The 22482-nt window shown below is 32.7% G+C and overlaps 1 protein-coding gene across 1 annotated transcript in view; it reads right to left on the bottom strand.

The window, feature by feature from the left end:
• Cntln (centlein) overlaps positions 1-22482 on the bottom strand; it is a 311560-nt gene that overhangs the window by 224961 nt on the left and 64117 nt on the right. Inside the window, exons 3-5 of the mRNA XM_048783891.1 lie at positions 19072-19156; positions 11112-11246; positions 10332-10511 (exon numbers count right to left, since the gene is read on the bottom strand). Of these exons, the coding sequence (XP_048639848.1) occupies positions 10332-10511; positions 11112-11246; positions 19072-19156 (400 nt within the window). The remainder of the gene's footprint in view (positions 1-10331; positions 10512-11111; positions 11247-19071; positions 19157-22482) is intronic.

Below are 22482 nucleotides of genomic sequence, written 5' to 3' on the forward strand. Positions count from 1 at the left end.
GCAGCTTAGATCCCAGCAGAGGAAAGCTGATTCACCAGGACCACAATAGCCTTGACCACTGACACTGGAGGAAGGCACCTTGGGAAGGCTAGGGGCTGTCCCCAGGATCTCTGGGCTGTACCAGAGGGAATCTGCCTGAATATCCAGTGACATAGAGACCCAATTCCTGGATAGTGATAACTGCAAATGTAAGGCTAGTAAGATAATTTCCCTGAATATCCCAGGAAACTTAAGTGGAAGACAGCTGCAAAGATAACCAAAGGAAGATCAATTAAGGAGGAAAATTACCTGAGTCTAGGCAACAGGAAAAGAATGCCCCAGTCTTAACTAGCACCCAGCCTGACCCATGATCCCAACTGGAGAATGAAAGGGCATTTTTGGAAACTGGCAGGAACTTTCATCAGACATAGTCAACAGAGGAAATTAACACATGCAATTCACAACCTGCAGCAGTGGAAACTAAAGTCCAGGTGAACCACCCGAGTTCCTTCTCTACAGTACTACAGAGAACAATGTTGGCAGGGGGAATACTTTCACACCACGAAAAGCCACAACCAGAGTTCCTTCCTATGCTCACAATCACCAGGATCTTTACCTCAATGAAAAGGATACTGTAAAAGGAACCAGGTACATGATGACCTACAGCAATCACAGGGACAATCCAGTATCTGCATCAACTCCTGCATACTTTTAAAACAACCAACCCACAACATTGCACCCTCTGAGCAGTCAACTGCAGGTCCCTGTGCTGACAAATAAGAATCGGCTGGTGGGAGGTCCCTGTGCTGACAAACCAGAATCAGAATCAGCTGGTGGGAGGTTCATAACAAATAGGGAATTGGTTGCTATGTCCTGTAACTCAGGAGAGATCCACAGCAAAGCCTGATGGACATCTGCTTAACTTCCAAACCCCAATGAATTCCAACCAAGATTCAACAAGAATTTATTTAACATTGGCATAGTTTACTACAAATAACTCTAACATCAACTTTGTCATATTATTAACCCTTTATCTTGAATGATAATTGCTACCCCAATAGTCAACATTCAACCCATTTAAAAATGTATTTCATCTAATGGTTTAATTTAAGTTAAACCATTAAATTGGAATCAGTCTTATTATCTTTGTTTTCCTAGCTCTAATTTATACTTGTTCCACTTGGCCCCTAACAGTCCTCCAGCATTATCTGCTGCTACTTCAAATACCCACAATCAATCAATTTCTCCTATCTACCTTGGTATGAATTATTTTATATCTTTTCTCTTTTTCTTTCTTTCTTTTTTTTTTTTTTTTGGTCTCTCTGTTCCCTCTCTATTTTGTCCAATCTTTATTATTCCCACATTTTAGCCCTCATTTAAGGTTATAATAATTTTACTAAATTTAATAACTAATTTTTACCTATTTCAGAATTTTATTACAAGCTTATACCTGGATTTGAGGAACTGTGGAGAAAAACAGCAATCAGTGTTTGTTTCTCATAGGCTGAATAGTTCGGGCTTAGTTCTGAAGTGATTGTACTAAATATGGTCCAGTAGCATCTCTTAAAGGATGCTGATATTGGGATCAGCAGGTCATGTACTGCTTAAAAGAAATGATATCTGGACATTTGCCCAACCCTGTGCACCAAAAAGAATGAAACTCACAAAGTAGTCCCTTCCTAAAAAGAAAAAAATGAGATCTATACCAATAGATGGGTAGAAATACAAACAATATAAAGAAGCAAAGAAACAAACCATCACAAACAGACCATATGTATCAACAACTGACTTTACTGACATCACAATGGAGGAAATGTTAGAGAAAGAATTTAGAAAGTTCACATTTAAAATGTTCTATGAGCTAAAAGAAGATGTAAAGTGAAATTAAAGAGAAAATACAAAAACTAAAAAAATCCCTTCAATAAAAATATAGAGGTTTGAAAAAGAACCAAACGGAAATCTTGGAAATGAAAAATTCAATGGAAAGCACCACCAATGGATTAGGCCACTTTGAAGATAAATTTTTGAGGCCTCTAAAATAAAGTATAAAAATCTTGAAAATAAAATTGCCCATAAAGAAAAGCTATTAAGAGTCCATGATCAGAACATGCTGGAAATCTGGGATAATATTAAAAGGCCAAATTTAACAATTGTTGGGAAGATGAAGGCTGTGAAATATAAAGTAAAAGGACAAACAGTCTTTTCAATGAAGTAATATCAGAAAAATTTCCAAACATTAAGAATGAGATGGAAATTCAAATACAAGGGGCTGGGTATGTGGCTCAAACAGTAGCGCGCTTGCCTGGCATGCACGGGGCGCTAAGTTTGATCCTCAGCACCACATAAAAATAAAGATGTTGTGTCCACCGAAAACTAAAAAATAATAAAAAAAAGAAATTCAAATACAAGAGGCATACAGGACTTCAAATATGCAAAAATAGAATAGATCCACTTTAAGAAACATTATATGAAAATGCCTAACATACAAAATAAGGGCAGAATTCTAAAAGCTGCAAGACAAAAATAGCTGGTCATATTTAGAGGTAAACCAATGTGGATTTTAACTGATTTCTCAACCCAGACCCTAAAAGCCATGAGGACTTGGAATAATACATACCAATCTGAAAGAAAATAAATGCCAACTAAGAATACTACACACAGAAAAATTAGGCTTCAGGTTTAAAGATGAAATAAAAACCTTCAATGATAAACAGATGCTAAAGAATTCATAACTAGAAAGCTGACAGTACACAACATACTCAATGAAATATTTGATGGAAAGGAAATGAAAAAATAGAATTAAAACCAGCATTGGAAGGAAACACACTAAGAATAGTCAATTAAAGGACAATCTGGTCCAATTTAAGCATTAAAAATAAATCAAAAATGGCAGGAAATAAAAATCAGCTCTCAATATAACAATAAATGTAAATGGACTACACTCTTTAATTAAAAGACATAGATTGGCAAATTGGATTAAAAAACAAACCCAACAATATGGATGACTGTAAGATTTTCATCACAGCCTGAAGGTAAAAGTATGGGGAAAAGACATACCATTCACATGGGACTTATAAATGTCCAGGAGTAGCTATTTTCATCTCAGATAAAGTAGACTTTGAACGAAAAGAGGAAACAAAAGAGCATCAGAAGAGACAAAGAAGGTCACTTCATATTGCTTAAGGGAATCACACAGCAACAAGATATAATGATTGTAAATATTTATGCTCCAAACAATCAAGCACCAATATATATAAAATAAACCCTTCTCAATATTAAGAATCAAATAGACCACAATATAATGATACAGGGTGACTTTAACATGCCTCTCTCACCACTGGTTAGATCATCCAACCTAAACTAAGGAAAGAATCTACAGAAATAAAAAATACAATTAATAATATGGATCTAACAGACACCTATATTCCATCCATCAATAAATTAATTCACTTTTTTCTAAGCAGTACATGGAATATTTTCTAAAAATAGACCATATCTTAGATCACAAAGAAAATATTAGCAAATAGAAAAAAATAGAGGTAATACCTTGCATTCCATCAGATCATTATAAAATGAAATGAGAAATCAATTATAATAAATAGAAGCTTCTCTAACACCTGGAGACTAAAAAATATGCTATTTAATGATGAAGGGATAATAGAAGAAACCAGCAAAGAAATTTAAAAATTCTTAGAATTAAGTGAGAAGAGTGATATACTGTATCAAAATTTCTAAGACAGTATGAAGGCAGTATTAAAATTAAGTTCACAGCACTGTGCTCATACATTAAAAGCACATAAAGACACCAAATAAGTAATCTAACATTATATATCAAAACCAGAAAAAGAAGAACAAACACCAAAATCAGTAGAAGACAGGAAATAATTAAAATCAGAAATGAGGCTAAGAATAAAAAAAAAAAAAACAAGACAAAAGATCAACTAAACAGAGATAAACAAGCTTTATTAAAGGATTGATACACTGGTAGCCAAACTTACCAAATTAAAGTGGGAGGGGCTCAAATTAACAAAATTTGAGGCAAAAAAATGGAAATATCTCCACAGACACTATTGAAATCCAGAGGATCATCAAAAACTATTTTAAAATGTATACACCAATAAGCTAGATAATCTTAAAGATATTGACAAATTCCTCTCATATGATCTATCCAAATGGAAACATAAAGATATAGAAAATTTAAACACATCAATATCAAGTAATAAAATTGAAGCAAATATCAAAAGCCTTCCAACAAAGAAAAGCCCAGGACTGGATGGATTTCTCAGCCAAGTTCTACCAGACCTTTAAAGAAAAATTAATACCACCATTCCTCAAATTATTCCATAAAATATAAAAGAAGGGAGCACTGCCAAACTCAATTTTATGAAGACAGTATCACCCTGATACCAAAACCAGACAAAGATACATCAAGGAAAAAAAACTTCAGGCCAATATCTCTAAGGAACATAGATGCAAAAATTTTAAATAAAATACTTCCAAATCACATACAAAACCATATTTTACAAATAGTACACCATGACAAAGGGGGTTTCATCCCAGGGATGCAACATATGGAAATCAAAAAATGTAACATACCACCTAAATAGCCTTAAAGATAAGAATGACATGATTATTATCTCAAAAAGCATTTGATAAAGTACAGCACCCATTCATGTTAAATCTAGAAAAAAATAGAGATAGAAAAATATTACCTCAACATTGTAAAGGCTATCTGTGACAAACCCAAGGCTAACATTGTATTGAATGGAGAAAACTGAAAGCATTTCCCCTAAAAACAGGAACAAGACTAGGATGCCCACTTTCAACTCCTTCTATTCAACATAGTCCTAGAAACTCTAGCCAGAGCAATCAGGCAACAGAAGGAAATGGAAGGGATACAAATAAGAAAAAAGGGCTCAAATTATCTGTTTGCTGACAACATGATCTTATATTTAGAAGACCCCAAAAACTCCACAATAAGAATTCTAGAGTTCATAAATGGATTCAGCAAAATAACATAATACAGGATCAACACTCATAAATCAATCATACTCCTATACTCAAATAATGAATCTGCCAAAAAAGAAATTAGGAAGACATTCCCATTCACAATAACCTCAATAAAATAAAATAAAATAAAATATTTCAGAATTAATCTAACAAAAGAGCTAAACCTCTACAAAGAAAACTACAGAAAACCAAAGAAAGAAATTGAAGTAGAATTCTGAGGAAGGAAAAACATCCCATGTTCTTGGATAGGCAAAATTAATATTGTCAAAATGGCAATACAACCAAAGGAGCTAAAAGATTCAATACAGTTCCCATCAAAATTCAAATGACATTTTTCACAAAACTAAAAAAAGCAGTTATGAAATTAATTGGGAAAAATAACAAACCCAGAATTGCCAAAGCTATCCTTACTGAAAAAAACAAAACAGGAGGTATCACAATACTGGACCTCAAATTATACTACAGAGCTATGGTAACAAAAACAGCATGGTACTAACATCAAAACAGGCATGAAGACCAATGAAATATAAGATACAGAAACAAACCCACATAAACATAGTTATGTGATACTAGATAAATGTTCCAAAAGCAAATGTTGGAGAACAGATGGCCTTTTTTTAATAAAAGGTGCTGGGAAAACTGGAAATCCCTATGTAGAATAATGAAATTTAACTTCTTTCCCTCACCAGGTACAAAAGTCAACTCAAAGTAGATCAAAGACCTAGCAATTAGATCAAAAACCCTGCAACAACTAGAAGAAAATTCAGGCCCAACCCTCTAAGACGTCAGCACAGGAAGCAACTTCCTTACAAGATACGTAAAGCATAAGAAACGAAATGAAAAATCAATATGTGTGATAGCATCAAACTAAAATGCATCTGCACAGCAAAGGAAACAAGAGTATGAAGAGAGAGCCCACAGAAAGGGAGCAAATCTTTGCCACCTGCTCCTCAGATAAGGTGTTGATATCCAGAATATATAAAGAATGAAAAACACCTAGGATCAAAAACAAACAACAAGGCTGGGATTGTGACTCAGTGATACAGCACTTGCCTAGCATGTGTGAGGCACTGGGTTCAATACTCAGCACCATATAAATAAAGATGTCATGTCTATCTACAACTAAAATATTTTAAAAAATAACAAAATCAACACATGAGCAAAAAAAAACAAAACAGATACTCATTGAAAGAAGAAATACAGATGTTCAACAAGTATATGAAAAAAAATGTTTCAACATCTCTGAAAATTCTAGAACTGCAAATTAAAATTACATTATGATTATATCTTACTCCATCCAGAATGGCAATTATCAAGAATACAAATAACAATAAATATTGGGGAGGATGTACATTGAAAAGTGCACTCATATATTGTTTGTGGGACTGAAAATTAGTATAACCCCTCTAGAAAGCACATGAAAATTTCTGAGAAAGCTATGAATGGAACCACTATGTGTACTTGACAGTACATGCCCAGATTTACAGCATACTGCAATGATGCAGCCACATGTTTATAGAAGCAAAATTCACAATAGCCAAGCTACAGAACAAACCAAGATACCCTTCAACAGCTAAAGGGATACAGTGGCCTTCTTTGTCTCTTTTGATTAATTCTTCCTAGAATCTGCTTTGTCAGGTATGAGAATAGCTACTCCTTCCTGTTTTTATGGTCCAAATGAGTGAAATATTTTTTAATACTTTTACCGTTATCATGTTGATGTCTTTGCCTATGAGTCCCTCACAAATAGCACGTAGATGAATATTGCTTTTCAATCCATTCTGCTAATCTTTGTCTTTTAGTTGGGAAGCTGAGAGCATTAACATTCATCATTAATATGGATATGTGTTTGGGTTTCCTGACAGTTTGGTTTTTTGCTCCATTTTTTCCTATCTTGATTCTAATTTAGTGGGTTATTCTTCTATTGAACTTCCTTTTTGAGAGCTTTGGATTGTTTTTTAGTTTCTCTATGTGCAGTTTGTCTTTGAGTTTTCTTTGTACTATTGCTGGCTTGATGCTCATGATTTTTTTAATTTTATTTTTATCATGAAAAGTTTTTATCAACACTCATGAATCAACAGCTTTCCTATATTCCAACAATGATTCTGCTGAGAAAGAAATAGTAAAATTACTCCTCTCACAATAATCGTAAAATGTAAAATACCGGAGAGTTAAACTATTCAATTCAGTAAAAGATCATTACAATGAAAATTATAGAAAATAGAAGAAATTGAAGAAAACCTTAGAAGATGGAAAGACTTCTCATGTTCTTAGATAAGCAGAATTAATATTGTCAAAATGGCCATATTACCAAAAGTGTTATAGAGATTCAATGCAATTCCTATCAAAATACCCGTGACATTCTTCACAGAACTAGGAAAAAAATAGTTCATTCATTTGGAAGATTAAGAAACCCATAATAGCCAAAGTGATCCTGAACAAGAAGAGCAATGCAGAAGGCATCACAATACCTGATTTGAAATTATACTACAAAAGTATAGTAACAAAAACTGCATGGCATTGGCATCAAAATAGATGTGAAGACAAATGAGACAGAACAGAAAACATAGGGACAAATCCATGTTCTTAAAAGCATCTGTGAGTTCACAAAGGTGTCAAAAATATACATCAGAGAAAAGATGGCCTTTTTAACCAATGCTGCTGGGAAAACTGAAAATTCATATGTAGAAGAATGAAACCAGATCCCTCTCACCCCACACAAAAGTCAAGTCAAAATGAATCAAAAACTTAGGAATTAGACCACAAACATTGCAGGTGCTAGAAGAAAATAGAGTCAACCCACCAACATATTGGTACAGGTACCAACTCTCTTAACAAGACCCCAAAAGCTCAAGAAATAAGTTCAATAATCAATAAGTGGGATGCCATCAAACTCAAAAGCTTCTGCAAAAAAGGAAATGATTAAGAGTGTTAAGAAAGCCCACATTAATGGGAGAAAATCTTGGTCAGCTACTCCTCTATCAGGAAATTAATACATATAGTATACATAATATTAATATATAAAAAAACTCAAAAAACTAAACATCAAAAAGCCCAAAAAATCCAATTAATATATTGGCTAGGGGCTAGGGTTGTGGCTCAGTGGTACAGTGCTCACCTAGCATGTGCAAGGCCCAGGGTTTGATTCTCAGCACCACATAAAAATAAATAAACAAAATAAATGTATTGTGTACAAATAAAAGATAAATATTTTTAAAAAATATTAAAGAACTAAACAGACATTTATTAAAAGAAAAAACACAATGGTCAACAAATACATGAAAAAAATGCTCAACATCTCTATCATTTAGGGAAATGCAAATCAAAATTACACTAATACTTCATATTACTCTAGTGAGAATGGAAATTACCAAGAATACAAATAATAGTAAATACTGGTGAGACTGTGGGGATAAAGGTATACTCATACATTTTTCTTGGGACTACAAATTAGTACAACTACTCTGGGAAACCAGATGGCAATTCCTCAAAAAACTAGAAATGGAATCACCATATGACCCAGCTATCCCACTCCTTGGTACTTATCCAAAATATCTGAACTCTGCGAATACAATGATACAGTCACTTTAATGTTTATAGCAGCACAATTCACAATAATCAAATTATGTAATCAGCCCAGATGCCCATCAATAGATGAATGGATTAAGACAATGTGGTCTGTATGCATAATGGAGTTTTACTCTGCCATAAAGAAGAATGAAATTATGGTATTTGCTGGTAAATGGATAGAGGTGGAGAACATGATGCTAAGTGAAATAAGACAGACCCTGAAAATCAAGGGTAAATGTTTTCTCTCGTATGTGGAAGCTGGAGCAAAATAAGGAAAAGAAGAGGAGGAATAGAAATACCATAAAAATACAGTGAAGTCGAAGAAAGAGACTGAGAGGGAGTTAACAAGGACTAGAAGGAAAGGAAATACAGAAATGAATTTACAAAATCACACTATGTGCTTGTATAAATTTACCACAGGGAATTCCACCTTTATGTATATGTAGAAATCAAAAATTTATCAAAAATAAATAAATAAATGAGCCAAAGGAAGATCAGTAAAGTAGAGGTAGGAGAATAAAGGAAGGAAGAAGGGAAGGGAAAGAGGGGCAACAGGAACTGAAATGGAGCAAATCAAATTCCATGCAGCTATGATTTTTTTACCTAAATGAACCCAATTTCTATGATATGTATACACACACACACACACACACATATATATACATATATATATATATTATTTTATATACATGTTATCTATATGTATACATATATTATTTAGTGAAAATTATCACTAAATAATCATGTAGTTGTGAATTAACACAAGGCACTACCACCTACTCTTATCAAACCAACAACTTTTTTAAAGGATGTATTGTAGCAGAAACTGATTTAAAAATTAAGAAAACAAATGCACCAGAATTCAGTTTCCTTACTGGCTCAGTCATTCTGATTGTGCACTAACACTCAATGTGTTCCCTTAAAAATCTGCAAAGGATCGATTCACACGTTCAGACATATCCTTCTCCCCTAACTTAAATATTTATGCACACATGTGCACATATGCACATACATATCCATATTATAATTACATATTTTTAAATAGATATATAAATACATGTGTTGGTTATATTCCTTTTATGTACATATATATACATATAGAAAGACTACCATGTTTTTGTAGCCTTATTTATTTATGCCATTTTAAATAAAATATAGTAAAAGAGAAACCTGACATTTGATTGGAAAATAAATGAGCAAAAACCTGCTGAATACAAAGGGAATGCCCCAAAAACACATTATTTTGAAAAATACTGATCAAAAGAATGTAAGAATTTTATAAGATTATTAACTTTTATATTCTATTAAAATTTTACTATAAATAACTCCCCTTTAAATAAATAAAGCACCATTTTAGAACCATCTATGAGTATTTTTAATGGTTTTCTGGGGAAGGCATTACCCTTTATTTTTAAAGTAAAATTATATTACAATAAATTTTATCTGCATTTATGAATTTAAGCCTTCCTTTTAAAAAGTCAAAACTCATGATTCTGAATATGTTTTTTAAAAACACATTTTATTTCAAAATGCAATAGCCTTTATTTTTTAATGACTACATTTTAGGATAACTATTTGAAGTCAGTTTCCTGCTTTGCAACATCAATTTTTAAAAAGCCATGGGTCTTAAGTGAAAGAATATAAATTAATGCTACTCCCCACTGATGGGTTTGAATATATAACTTGTTATTTAAAAGAAAATAACATGTATTAAATTTCCTATATGAAGTTAAATCCAAAATTGCAGTATGTATTCCATTCTCATTGTGTACCTTTATTTTTGCATCAATGCCATATTTTTCTTTTTTCCAATGTGCTTCTTGGTTCCTTAGTTTCTCCAGGTCATTTAACAGGTCAGTGCAGCGAGTACACAATTTCTCATTTTCCTCCTCCAGATTTTTTATAACCAGCCTGTTTTGCTCTTCTTTATTCTGTACACATTCCTTAGTGTCCTGTAGAACAGTACCACAAGGGCCGATAAACAACAACAACAACAAAAAAGGTGAGAACTAATCAGCAAATATAAACTGTGCAGTTTCACCCTCACAGCAGCTTCTTCTATATTTGATGGCCAAGGTCACCTGTGTACTTTTATTGGCCTCTTTTCATGCAGGTGGATGGGTCATATTTTTTCACTGGATGACAGCTTTGATGAGTACACATTTGCAAAGAGCCCATTAATTGATCAAGCTGCCTTTGATGCTGTCCCCAGCTATTTTTGAGACCCACACAGACATATCCTCCCAGACCTGGTTTTATCAATTAATAATGCCAGTCCCATCAGAATCTAATTACTAGAAGCCACATATTCACACTCCTACTTTCTTAGCTCCATTTCCATCATTAACTATTTATCTGAAAGTTATAAAGCTTGGAGTCTTAGCTTTAAAGCATTTTTCTCTGAGTTTTTGCATGTGAGAAAACTGTATGGTACAGCAGGGCCTTAGGCAATTTTTTCATCCAAGCTTGTCACTTTCTGTGCCACAAAGGGTAAAGCAAGACTTCAAAAAAAAAAAAAACACTCCTATGAAACTATGTTCAAGTCAATACACCTTATCTTCTTGACTTTTATCTTTAAATTTCTTCTGCAAGTCATTGAATTCTTTCCTCAAGAAAGTATATTCTTCATCTACTGAAATCTTCTGTTGTAGAAGGTCATTTATTTCCTCTTTTAGTACTGATTCTTTCTGTAGAAAAATAAATAAATTATTTGTGAGCTGGTATGTCTAAGAAAATGTTTGGATTTTAATTTTAACAATGTTATAATATTAACTAACTTTCATAAAAAAGTCTATCATAATTCTTATTTATGACCTGCTCGTTGATTTTCAACTAAAACAGGCAAATAATTAACAGTTTCAGTAAAATGGGCAACTGTTTAATAGTTTAAGATGAAGAACACAAAAAAACCTGGACACTAAATATTAAGCCACACCGAGAAAGCAAACTTTCAGTATTCAAGTACAAAACAGGGGGGAAAAAATGTAAAGCATTCTAATAATAAATATGTATGTATCAGTAAAATAAGAATTACTATTCTCTTATTTGAATATCATTTGGAAAACTTAAAAAAGCACACACAAAAAACACCTCATGAAAATGTAAGTCATTTAAAGAATTAAGAATAGCAGTTTGTCTCAGTACTAAAAATACCTTGCTCTCTAGACAAAATACTCAGAAGATTGCCATAATTTTTAGCTAAATATTCTTCTCACCAGCAATATGTAAATGATACCTAACTGGTGGCTGTAACCATGACTCAATTCTTGGCATCAATCTTTTTTTATATGGCTTTTCTCTCAGAAAACTTACCCCTTCTCTTGCCATGTATTACTCTGTATGAAAGAGCAATCCATCAACCGAGACTCTTCCAATCACCAATCTCATATTTGCAACTTTCAATAAAATACTTCCACTGAGATTGCCTGTGGCTACTTCAAACTAGCATGCTAAAACCAAAATTCATATTCTGATAATCTTTTCTAGATTTCATCAACTTCTGTCAACCCATCCATGCTTTCAACTAACTAAACACTATCTGGCCTGACGTGCTTATTTGAAGCTTCCAATTAAGACTCAACAGCTCCATCTGTCAACGAAGAATCGGACACATCAAAATAGAAAGTTTTTTCTATTTTTAAGTAATATGCTCAGTAGAAACTAATAGTTATGCCATGTCTGACCTATCATTGATGCTGATCCATAAATATCAATTTATTTTGTACTACTGTATTTATTCTTTATCAAACCCTCTCAGAAGAACTTAAGGTTGACATGGATATGAGAGTAAGACTGAGGGATGTGATGAAAAGAGGGTGAGTTTAAGGAATAAAGAAAGGATAGCTCTAATGTCTAATTTTTTAAAGCTGTAATGTTAATATTTTACTTTTACTAAAATAGTTTAGGTACTAAACACACATAAAATTAATCTGTGGCAAGTAGGTTAAGAATAAAGAAAAAAGATTTTTTAAAAGGAGCTTTGTATCCAGCTAAGAAATGCAACCATTATCTTTGACGTCTTACCCTCTAACACCTCTTATCCCACCACTCCAGAGGTAACCCCTATCCTTAAACTATTTTTTATCTTTCTCTCATTTTTCTTTATAGTTTAAAAACATAATATGCATATTTAACATATAGTTTCTTTTTTAACTGAATACACATTAAATCATAGTATACGTATTCTGTGTCTCACTATTTTTGTTCAAAATATATTCCCAAATTGATCCATATTGATGGACATAGCTTCAGTTTGATTACTGTGGTATATATTTTGATTCAATGATATAAATATACTATATTTCTCTCTTGTCAATGTATCTTTCAGTTGTTTTCCACTCCAGGGAAAAAGTTTTACAAACAACAGAGCTATAAACACTCTCAAACATCTCCAGGAACATATAAGTAAGATTTCTTCCCAAGCAGTATTTTTCAAACTCAGAACTATCATCTAGTAATAGGTCATTAAGTCAAACCAGTCATTAAATCAGCATTTTCTTTAAAAAATGAAATATAATTCAGTAGAAAATATCAAAATGAGATGCACAAATTCTTAGCAAAAACATGATGTCTATAAAAATAAACATACAAAATAGGCACACTATACATAAAGTTAAAATTTTGCCTATATTTTTGTAATGTTTAATTTGAAATTATTACTTTATTAAGTATTATGAAATTCACATTTTATATAAATTTTCTTGAATGTTTATTAGGTGTAGTAAGGACAACTATTATATGAAACTTTCATTCCATGTTTGTCTATACTGAGTCATGACAGGGTCACATTAATAAAAGTCTAGAAAACACTCTATAGATCATATATACTTAGAGATGAAATTGCTAAGAAATAGGCTATATGCACTTCAAAAGTTCCTATCACTCTATATCCCCACCAACATTTAAGAGGAAGGCTGAAGGGATTTTTACAAATCCTGTAAGTATAAATGGAACCTCAATGTAGTTTTTAATTTTGTATTTCCTGTTTAATTAGTAGGTCATAACAAAATGTGTATGACATTGGTCAAACAGCATAAAAATAGATAACATAAATGGCCCATCCACAAGTCAGAGTCCATTCTTCTATTCCCATCTAAGTCTTATCCTTTTTGAAGATTCAGCTTGCAGCTCCTTTCACATTCATGAAGGTTTCTACAACTAGCCCACCTATTTTATAATTCTTGCCTTCTCTAACTTTGTACATTTCTTATATGATTCATTTGACATATAATGTACTATCTATTCTTGCTGATTATCTCTAAATACTCTTTATCTTTCAAATAGGATTAGTAAGAATTTACAGATGAGATTTATACTGAATGATAAATTCAAAGATGCAAACATTAAGACTATTTTAAAAACATCTATACAGCTATTACTCTAAGGAAGAATGTCCCTCTTCTGGAGTTTATTTAGATTCTAGGACAGACAGACACTAAACAACTGACTTAAAAGTTTTAGCATGGTTTTGGAGCTGGGGTTGTGGCTCAGTGGTAGAGCACTTGCCTAGCATGCATGAGGCACTGGGTTTGATCCTTAGCACCACATAAAAAAAATAAAATAAAATGAAGGCATTAAAAAAAAAGAAGGTGTTTAAAAAAAGGTTTTAGCAGGGTTTTCCCATTAAACTGAGCTAAACTTAACAAGCACTAACAATAAAAGTTTAGCACATTAATGAATTTGGTAATTTATAAGGAAAAACAAATAAAATGAATAAGGTAAATGAATGAATGAATAAGGTTAGTTAAATAAAACTATCATTCTAATACTTTTACAAATGTAAATATATTTTATAATTAGTAATGTTACACAAAGCGGTTATGCAATATGGTGAGATAAGCAAAGTAAGCAAAATGAGATGTTACTTTGTTTTATAAAGTAATGTTATACAATGTTACATCTGTATAACATAACTGATTATACAATATAACATTTTAATGAAGAGGAATAATATCAGTTTATCACAGTTTAATTCAAAAAATTGCTAAATGCTTGAAAAGTCTGTAGAATTCAACATATTTTCCTAATGAAATGTACTCTTAATGATCTACTTTAAATAATGAAAGCACAGGTATATACAGTTAAAAATCATTTTAAAATTAAGCTTTATAAAACTTTTTTCAACAAACCTTTCAGGATAGAGCAAATTCTTAATGGTCTAGCTTGAACTAATATTAAAATAACAAACAGAGCTCAGAGGAACCATAAAGCATACAGAGTGACAAGAGAAAGTATGTCTGGAACAAATAATTTATATGGATAAGCCAATAAATGAATAATTCAAATCATGGTTAAGATAAATCTATAGAGAAAGAAGAAAATAACAGGAAAAATCGGGGAAGGAGAAGAGGCAGGGAGGACAATAGCATAAGACCTAAAACTTTATCAGGTAATACTGGAGCATAGTTAATTTATTATTGATACTGACCTACTTTCAAAGTGGATGGGAACGTTTTAATTTAAGAAAATAATGAAATTACAACTAAAATAATGGTAAATGAAGACAGGAAAAGGGTTAAGAAAAATAATTGCAATTCAAAACCAAAATTTATTTCTCAGCTTCCTAGAAAGGTAAGAAAAAAATAAATACAATGCTAAAGAGCAACTGTCATTTAATTAAATGCAATACACTAAGTTATCAAAAGTCATATTATTTAGTTGAATAATAGAAGAGAAATTTATTAAATCACTTATTTCATAACAGTGACAAAGCTAAAGCATAGTCTTCATAAAAGAAATGTATGGCAATTCTTTACACTATTACCAATAAAATGCAAGTGCTGGGGCTGGAGTTGTGGCTCAGTGGTGGAGCACTTGCCTAGCATGTGTGAGACACTGGGTTCGATTCTCAGCACCACATAAAAATAAATTAAATAAAATAAAGGTATTGTGTCCAACTACAATATTTTTTAAAAATGCAAGTGCCAACATTTGATGGCACTTACATGAAGGTTTTGCTGCAACAGGCTTTAAAAAAATCATAACTTTCTAACAAATTTGACTAGTTAAGACTTAAGCTAAAGGAATTCTAATTGCTATTCTAATCTACAAATTATAAGCTGAAAATGAAGATCTATTTAATATTATTCAGTACAGCAACAAAAACCTAATAGAAACCCAGCATGGTGGCTCATGCCTGTAATCACAGCAGCGTGGGATGCCAGGGCAGGAGGATCGCAGGTTTAAAGCCAGCCTCAGCAACTTAGCAAAACCCTGTCTCAAAGTCTCAAAATAGAGGCTGGGGATATGGCTCAAGTGGTAGCGTGCTCACCTAGCATGCATGAGGCATGGGGTTCTATTTTCAGCACCACATAAAAATAAAAAAAGATATTGTGTCCACCTAAAACTGAAAAATAAATATTTAAAAAAGTCTCAAAATAATAAATAAAGGGCTGGGGCTGGGGATGTTGCTCGGTGATTAAGCATCCCAGGATTCAATCCCTGGTACCAAAAAGAAAAAAAAAAAAAGACCTAATGCAGGGACTTCCATTTTCTAATTTAGCATGTAATCTTGGAAGCTGTATCTCCATTCACACAAGAAAAGAAAAATAAATAAATAAACAAACTGAAAATCCACAATGTTTAGAGTCATCAGAGAAGTGAGGTCACTAGACAAAGCAATATTTCCAAAATTGAAGAGAGAAGTAGATATGAGAATAATAATTGACCAAAGCAGAAGACAAGGAACAGAAAACTCCATGGGAACCAGTATCAGAATAGGAAAACCTATGTATAATTAGCTAATTAATGGAGGAACTACGTGGACGTATTTGAGAGTTAAAAACTCCAAGAGAGTCTGGACTTTGGGGGCAGGTGCACATTTTCATGAGTTTTACCTATAGGAGCTTTATCAGGCTGTCAAAGGGAAGACTGGTGAAAAATACCTTCCTGCTGCCAGCAGGCAGAAAGGAAGAGTAGCCATTTAAAAACATATAGCACATTCTTTACTTTTTAATAAGATCTGCTCTCAAGAGAAACTGTTTACCAGAGCCCAGCCTAACAGGATTTTGCCACAGCGTAATTAATCTGGAAAAAAGAAATATCTAACCCCAACAGCCTCCAGCCTTCCTAGCTCTCCTAAGGAAAGAAACAAAATGGAGAAGCAATTATGTAGGTAAAAGTACAGAGGCACTCTTAACCAAAAGACTGAGACCTAATTATAATACTATAGAATACTTCTTCTTTTCCCCCAAGCCTCACCACCACATCAATAGGGCTCTGATAAAATAAAAGGGCAATACAAATGAAAGAATTATGCATGTCAGAAAATATTTCAAAGTCTCAGAAGTCCAGAGAAATTCAAACAAAATTAAGGCCACCAAAGAAACATTTAATCTCTAACACCTACCACTACAACAAACAGTAGACACAGCATAATCCCTAGGGTGATAAATACAAAACCTCACGATAAAGGACTATTTACATCAGTTCTTTTTACTCATTTGGCTAACTTTATGTTTCAGTTTGGCTAGGCTATGGTACTCATAGTATCCAATGTAGATGTTGTGATGAAAATACTTTTAAGATGTGATTAACATTTAAATTAGTGGACTTTGAGTAAACAAGATTAGCCTCAATAATGTGGGTTAATCATACCCAATCAACTGAAGGACCTAAAAAAGTCTATGGTTACTGAAGGAGAAAGGAATTCAACCTTCTGTTTCCCTTAGGATTTGCACTATAACATCATCTATTTACTGCGTCTCCATTCTGCTAGCTGGCCTTGTAGAATTCAAACTTGTTACCCCATAATTGTGGGAGTCAATGACTTAAAATAAATGTCCCTTAGCAAATAAAAGGGGAAAATAAATCATCATTTATGAAAGCCAATATATTGTTAATATAATGCTATAGCTTCTACATTAAACTAAAGAATGTTCATTAAAGCATTGCAAACTTAATGTTAAAGGATATTAAAAAAGTGCCAAAACTCTAAACAAATTAAAATGTTATTTTTAAAATGCTATTTTTATAGTATCAATTGTGATATTTTGTATACGGAAAATACAACTTTTGTTATGGTATGAAGAATCCTCCAAAAGCTATTGTTAACTCAGAACACTCACAGGTGAAAAGAAGAGGTTATGAGAGCTCTCACATAACCTAATCAGTCTATACCAGCTTGAATTAACTGACTGGGTGGTAACTATAAGCAGATGGGGTATGACTAGAGGAGGTGGATCACTGGGGGTATGCCCTCAAAGAATGCAACTTCCCTATGGCTTCTCTTTGCAAATCCCTTCTCTGCTTCCAGACTCTTGCCATGGACTAAGCAGCTTTCCTCTGTTGGGCCCGTCATCTATGAACAGAGACCTCTGAAACCACTAGCCTCAAATAAACTTTTCCTCCTGTAAGTTGTTCTTGTCTGATATTTTGGTCACAGCAACAGAAAAGCTAACTAAAACAACTCTATAGAAGATATAAGAGTCAAATTAGTATGTCATATTGGGATATACATCCCATTGTAGAAAGAATTTATATGAATGTAGAGAAAGGGAAAATAATTGAATGTCTTATTGAAGTTAGTTTCAACATTCAAAATTTTAATAGAACAATTTTATAATTTAACCAATCTTAGCTTCAAGTTCCCATGACCCTTTAATTGTTAGGAAAGAAAATAAATAAATATCAGAACAGCATGGTTGCCAAAAAGCTACTTCTATTTAATCCAAAAACAGATTCTTTCACTGCTGCTTTTAAGACGTCTGCATTTTAAAAATGGTTCCGGGGCTGGGGTTATGGCTCAGCGGTAGAGCGCCTGCCTCGCAAGTTCGAGGCCCTGGGTTCAATCCTCAGCTCACATAAAAATAAATAAATAAAGTAAAGGTATTAAAAAAAAATGGTTCCTAGAAGCACTGCCCACACACACTGTTGTAATAATACTATACCAATTTATACAGTTACACATAATTAATCACATATTAACTAAATTGTATAACTTGCTGATTATATATATAATATAGGCTTAAACTAATTCAAAAATACACATTTTCAAATGATGAAATAGATTTATACAAGTTGTTGTTCATCCTTTATACAAATAATACCATACGCATATTTATAAGTTGCACAGGTGAATGAGTGCTAATAATAAAAGACAAAATTCAATAAATAATAGGTAAATACTACTATAAAACTCACATTACCTAAAAGTTTAAACAAATACATATCTTAGCCTACTAATTCAGAAAACAAAGAATAGGCTATATGCACAATATAAAAATAGACTCACTACAGTAATTTCAAAACAGTAATGCTTTAATGTAACCACCTGGATATTCTTAATGAACATTATTGCAAAAAATTAATAGTATTAAAGATCTACTACCTGGGGGCTGAGGTTGTGGCCCAGCAGAACCTAGCACATGCAAGGCGCTGGGTTCGATCCTCAGCACCACATAAAAATAAAAACCAATTAAAATAAAGATATTGTGTCCAACTACAACTAAAAAAAAAATGTACTACCTGAAGTAAATATATTGATTTTTTTTAACATTTTATTATAACACTAACCTGTTCCAATTCTTGTATTTTAGCATCCTTGACTTGCAGAATTTCTAGAACTTTTCTGTCTTTTGCTTCAGATTTTTGTTTTTCTCTAGAAAGAAAAAAAATTAATAGTTTATTAATCATAATTTCTAACTAGTCCTTTAAATATTCATATCCAGATAATGAATATCACTTTAAGAGATAAGAAATTAAATTATCTTGGGTTGACAGCCCTTTCAGAATTAATCAGAAACCATATGGCAAGTGACAACAACTTACAACTGCTGACAACCAAAACAACTTCATATTAAAAGAACAGTTTCAGGGCTGGGGATGTGGCTCAAGCGGTAACGTGCTTGCCTGGCATGCGCAGGGCACTGGGTTCCATCCTCAGCACCACATAAAAATAAAATAAAGATGTTATGTCCACTGAAAACTTAAAAATAAATATTAAAAAATTCTCTTTCTCTTTAAAAAAAAAAGAACAGTTTCAATTCCAAATTTATGTATATCATCAAAAATGTATATATTGTTTAACATTGAATGCAATGACCAAAAGGTCATCACTTTTAAATTAACTAACAATAAAAAGTAAACATATTCATAGTAATATAGGCATTTTATACACGTAATTAGATAAGAATAAAATAGTATCATTTTTAAAGTAGGATTTTCAAAGGAGAGACAGATTTACTAATTATCAATATTCTATGAGTAGAATTTTTTAATTTTTGACAACTTCTTATACATTCCTAGCCTCTGAGAATACTACTACCTAAACTAAATAGTAATTGTATAATCAAAGCATAATCCTTTGGGAAATAGAAAATTATAATACATGTAAATAATGATAATCATTTAAAAATAGAAAGCTTTAAATATGCAAAGGAGGAGAAGGAGAAGGAACAAAGATTGGAAGAGATTATATAATCAAGCTGATACTGTTTAATTTATATCAAAAATGATAAGAAATCTTCTGGACACAGAGCCATAATTTAAAAAAAAAACAAACTTTATAAATAGGTAAAGAAAATAGGAATCTGTGCCTAAATCACCCATATATCATAGAATTTACAGACAAGGAAGAAAGAAAAAAAGAAAAGAAACATAGCTACGTCCCTGAGGATCACAAACTAAGCAGAAATACAAAGCTATGAATGGGGATGAAGAGGTTATTTGCTATCCTCCATGTCCAGATGTGGGCTGAAGTGAAAAGGAGCTTGGTTTCTGGAGATAATGAAAAACAAATTGCCTTGCTCATATGTCGAAGAATAATCAAGCTCATAATTTGAAAGTAAGCCTAGGGTGGAGTTCATAACTCAGGAAAGGAGACTGCAGAAAGCTTCTGAATACCCTTGCTGGGAACTAAGACTTTCATGAAAGCCTAAAATGGCAAAAGTTTATAATAGATATGGCACCCCATTCAGGGATTGGACCAAAGTACCCTGTTGCTGAGGCACTAAATACAGCAGACCTCTATGTCACTGTTGACCAAGAGCCCCAAGTTACCAATATAAAGCCTATTTCATGAAGGGTTTCTGGGTGAGGTTGACAAATCAGTGGCAACCATAAAATATCTACAGAGAAAAAGAGAAGTAATAGTAAAAGATAAAGGGAAGAATAACAATTCAATAATATCTATTGAGCATTTATTGTAAGACAGGCACTGGCCCAGGGATTAGAGACACTACAGAAAACAAAATACCAAAAGAATGACCTCATGAAATTAATATTTTAGTAAAGAGATACTGAAAATAAAGATATATAAGTGAATACATAGCCTGTCAAATGGCTATAAGTATAATAAGGAAAATAAATTAGGATAGCTAAGAAAGTGATGGCAATAAGCTTCCTTTCATTCCCAAGTAAAGTGAAAGGAAGAGAAAGCAAACTTGTAAAGCAAGCTTAACAAATGACTCCCTTTAATATTTGAGTAAAGATCTAAAGAAAGGAAGTGAGAGTCATGCAGATCTCAGAGAGAAGTTTTTTCAAACCACCAGACTAGATTCAAGTACAAAGACACTGAACATACAGAATAGAACACATCCCTTATCCACAGGCCCTGTGTTCCAAAAACTACCCTCCACAGATGCCCAAAATCACAAGATAACACCAGACTCTATATATGATGTTTTTTTCCTTACACATACATATCTATCATAAAATTAATGTATAAATTTGGCTCAGAGAGAGAGATTAACAATAACTAAAAATAAATAGAACAATTATTTTTTAAACATTTATTTTTTAGGTGTAGATGGACATAACACAATGCCTTTATTTTTATGTGATGCTGAGGATCAAACCCGGGTCCTGCACGTGCTAGGCAAGTGCTCTGCCGCTGAGCCATAACCCCAGCCCTAAAACAATTATATTAATGTAACTATAATAGAAGTTATATAAATGTGGTTTCTATGTTTATTCTTGGGATTTTTCTACTAATATTTTGGGAACACAGTTGACTATGGGTAACTCAAACCATGGAAAGCCAAATCACAGATAAGGGGAAACAGAAGAACTACTATAATTGGTATATTCAAAGAACAGCAAAGAAGTAAATATATTTGTAGTAGAGTGAACAAGTGAATGGTAGCTGAGAACAAATTGGTCACTGGGCATAATATGTGCCCTTTTAAGCCCCATGAAATGTGAATCTGATTTTAAGTGAAACAGTAGAGCACAGGACAGTTTTGAGCCAAGAAATAACATATTACAAATTGACAGTTTGTGAGTATCATACTAGTTATTCAGGTTGAGGACAGACTGTAAGGGTCAAGGATGGAAAGAAAAGCTATTAGGAAGCAATTGCAATACCCCAGAGGAAAGACACAGGTGAAATGAATAAGACAGTAAGTGTGGTGATACTGAAAACTGATAAAATTCTAGATATTCTGAAGGTAGAACTAACAGGATTTCCTAGTGCTTTAGACATGTAAAAGAAAGAGAAAAGTCAAGAATGTCTCTAAGGCTTTTTTGCCTGGGCAACTAGAAGGAAGGAATAAATATGATTTTAAATATAGAGCAGAAAATAGTTGGACACTGATTTGGGATTTGTACATGCTAAATTTGAGGTGTTCTAGTCAACATCCAAGGGAAGTAAGCAGTTTGACAAGTCTGGAATCAATAAAGTAGTTAAGGTTAAAGATACAACTTTAGGAGTCATTCAAATGCACTTTATCCAAATATATCATAAGAGTAGATGATATTATCCAGGTGTTATTTTGAACAAATAAATCTGAGGAGTTAATCTGGTACACTTCAACATTTATAGATTATGAACATGAGGGAAAATCTTTCAGTAAATGATACTAAGAAGACAGCCAAGCCAGTAGTCTAAGAGGAGAATCAAGAGATGTAAGTGAATGAAGTATTTTTAGAAGGAATGGTCAACTATGTTAAATGCTGTAGATGCTTTAGAAGATAACAATTGAAAAT

Source organism: Marmota marmota, unplaced genomic scaffold (genome assembly GCF_001458135.2).
Source record: "Marmota marmota marmota unplaced genomic scaffold, marMar, whole genome shotgun sequence".
NCBI classification, from domain to species: domain Eukaryota; kingdom Metazoa; phylum Chordata; class Mammalia; order Rodentia; family Sciuridae; genus Marmota; species Marmota marmota.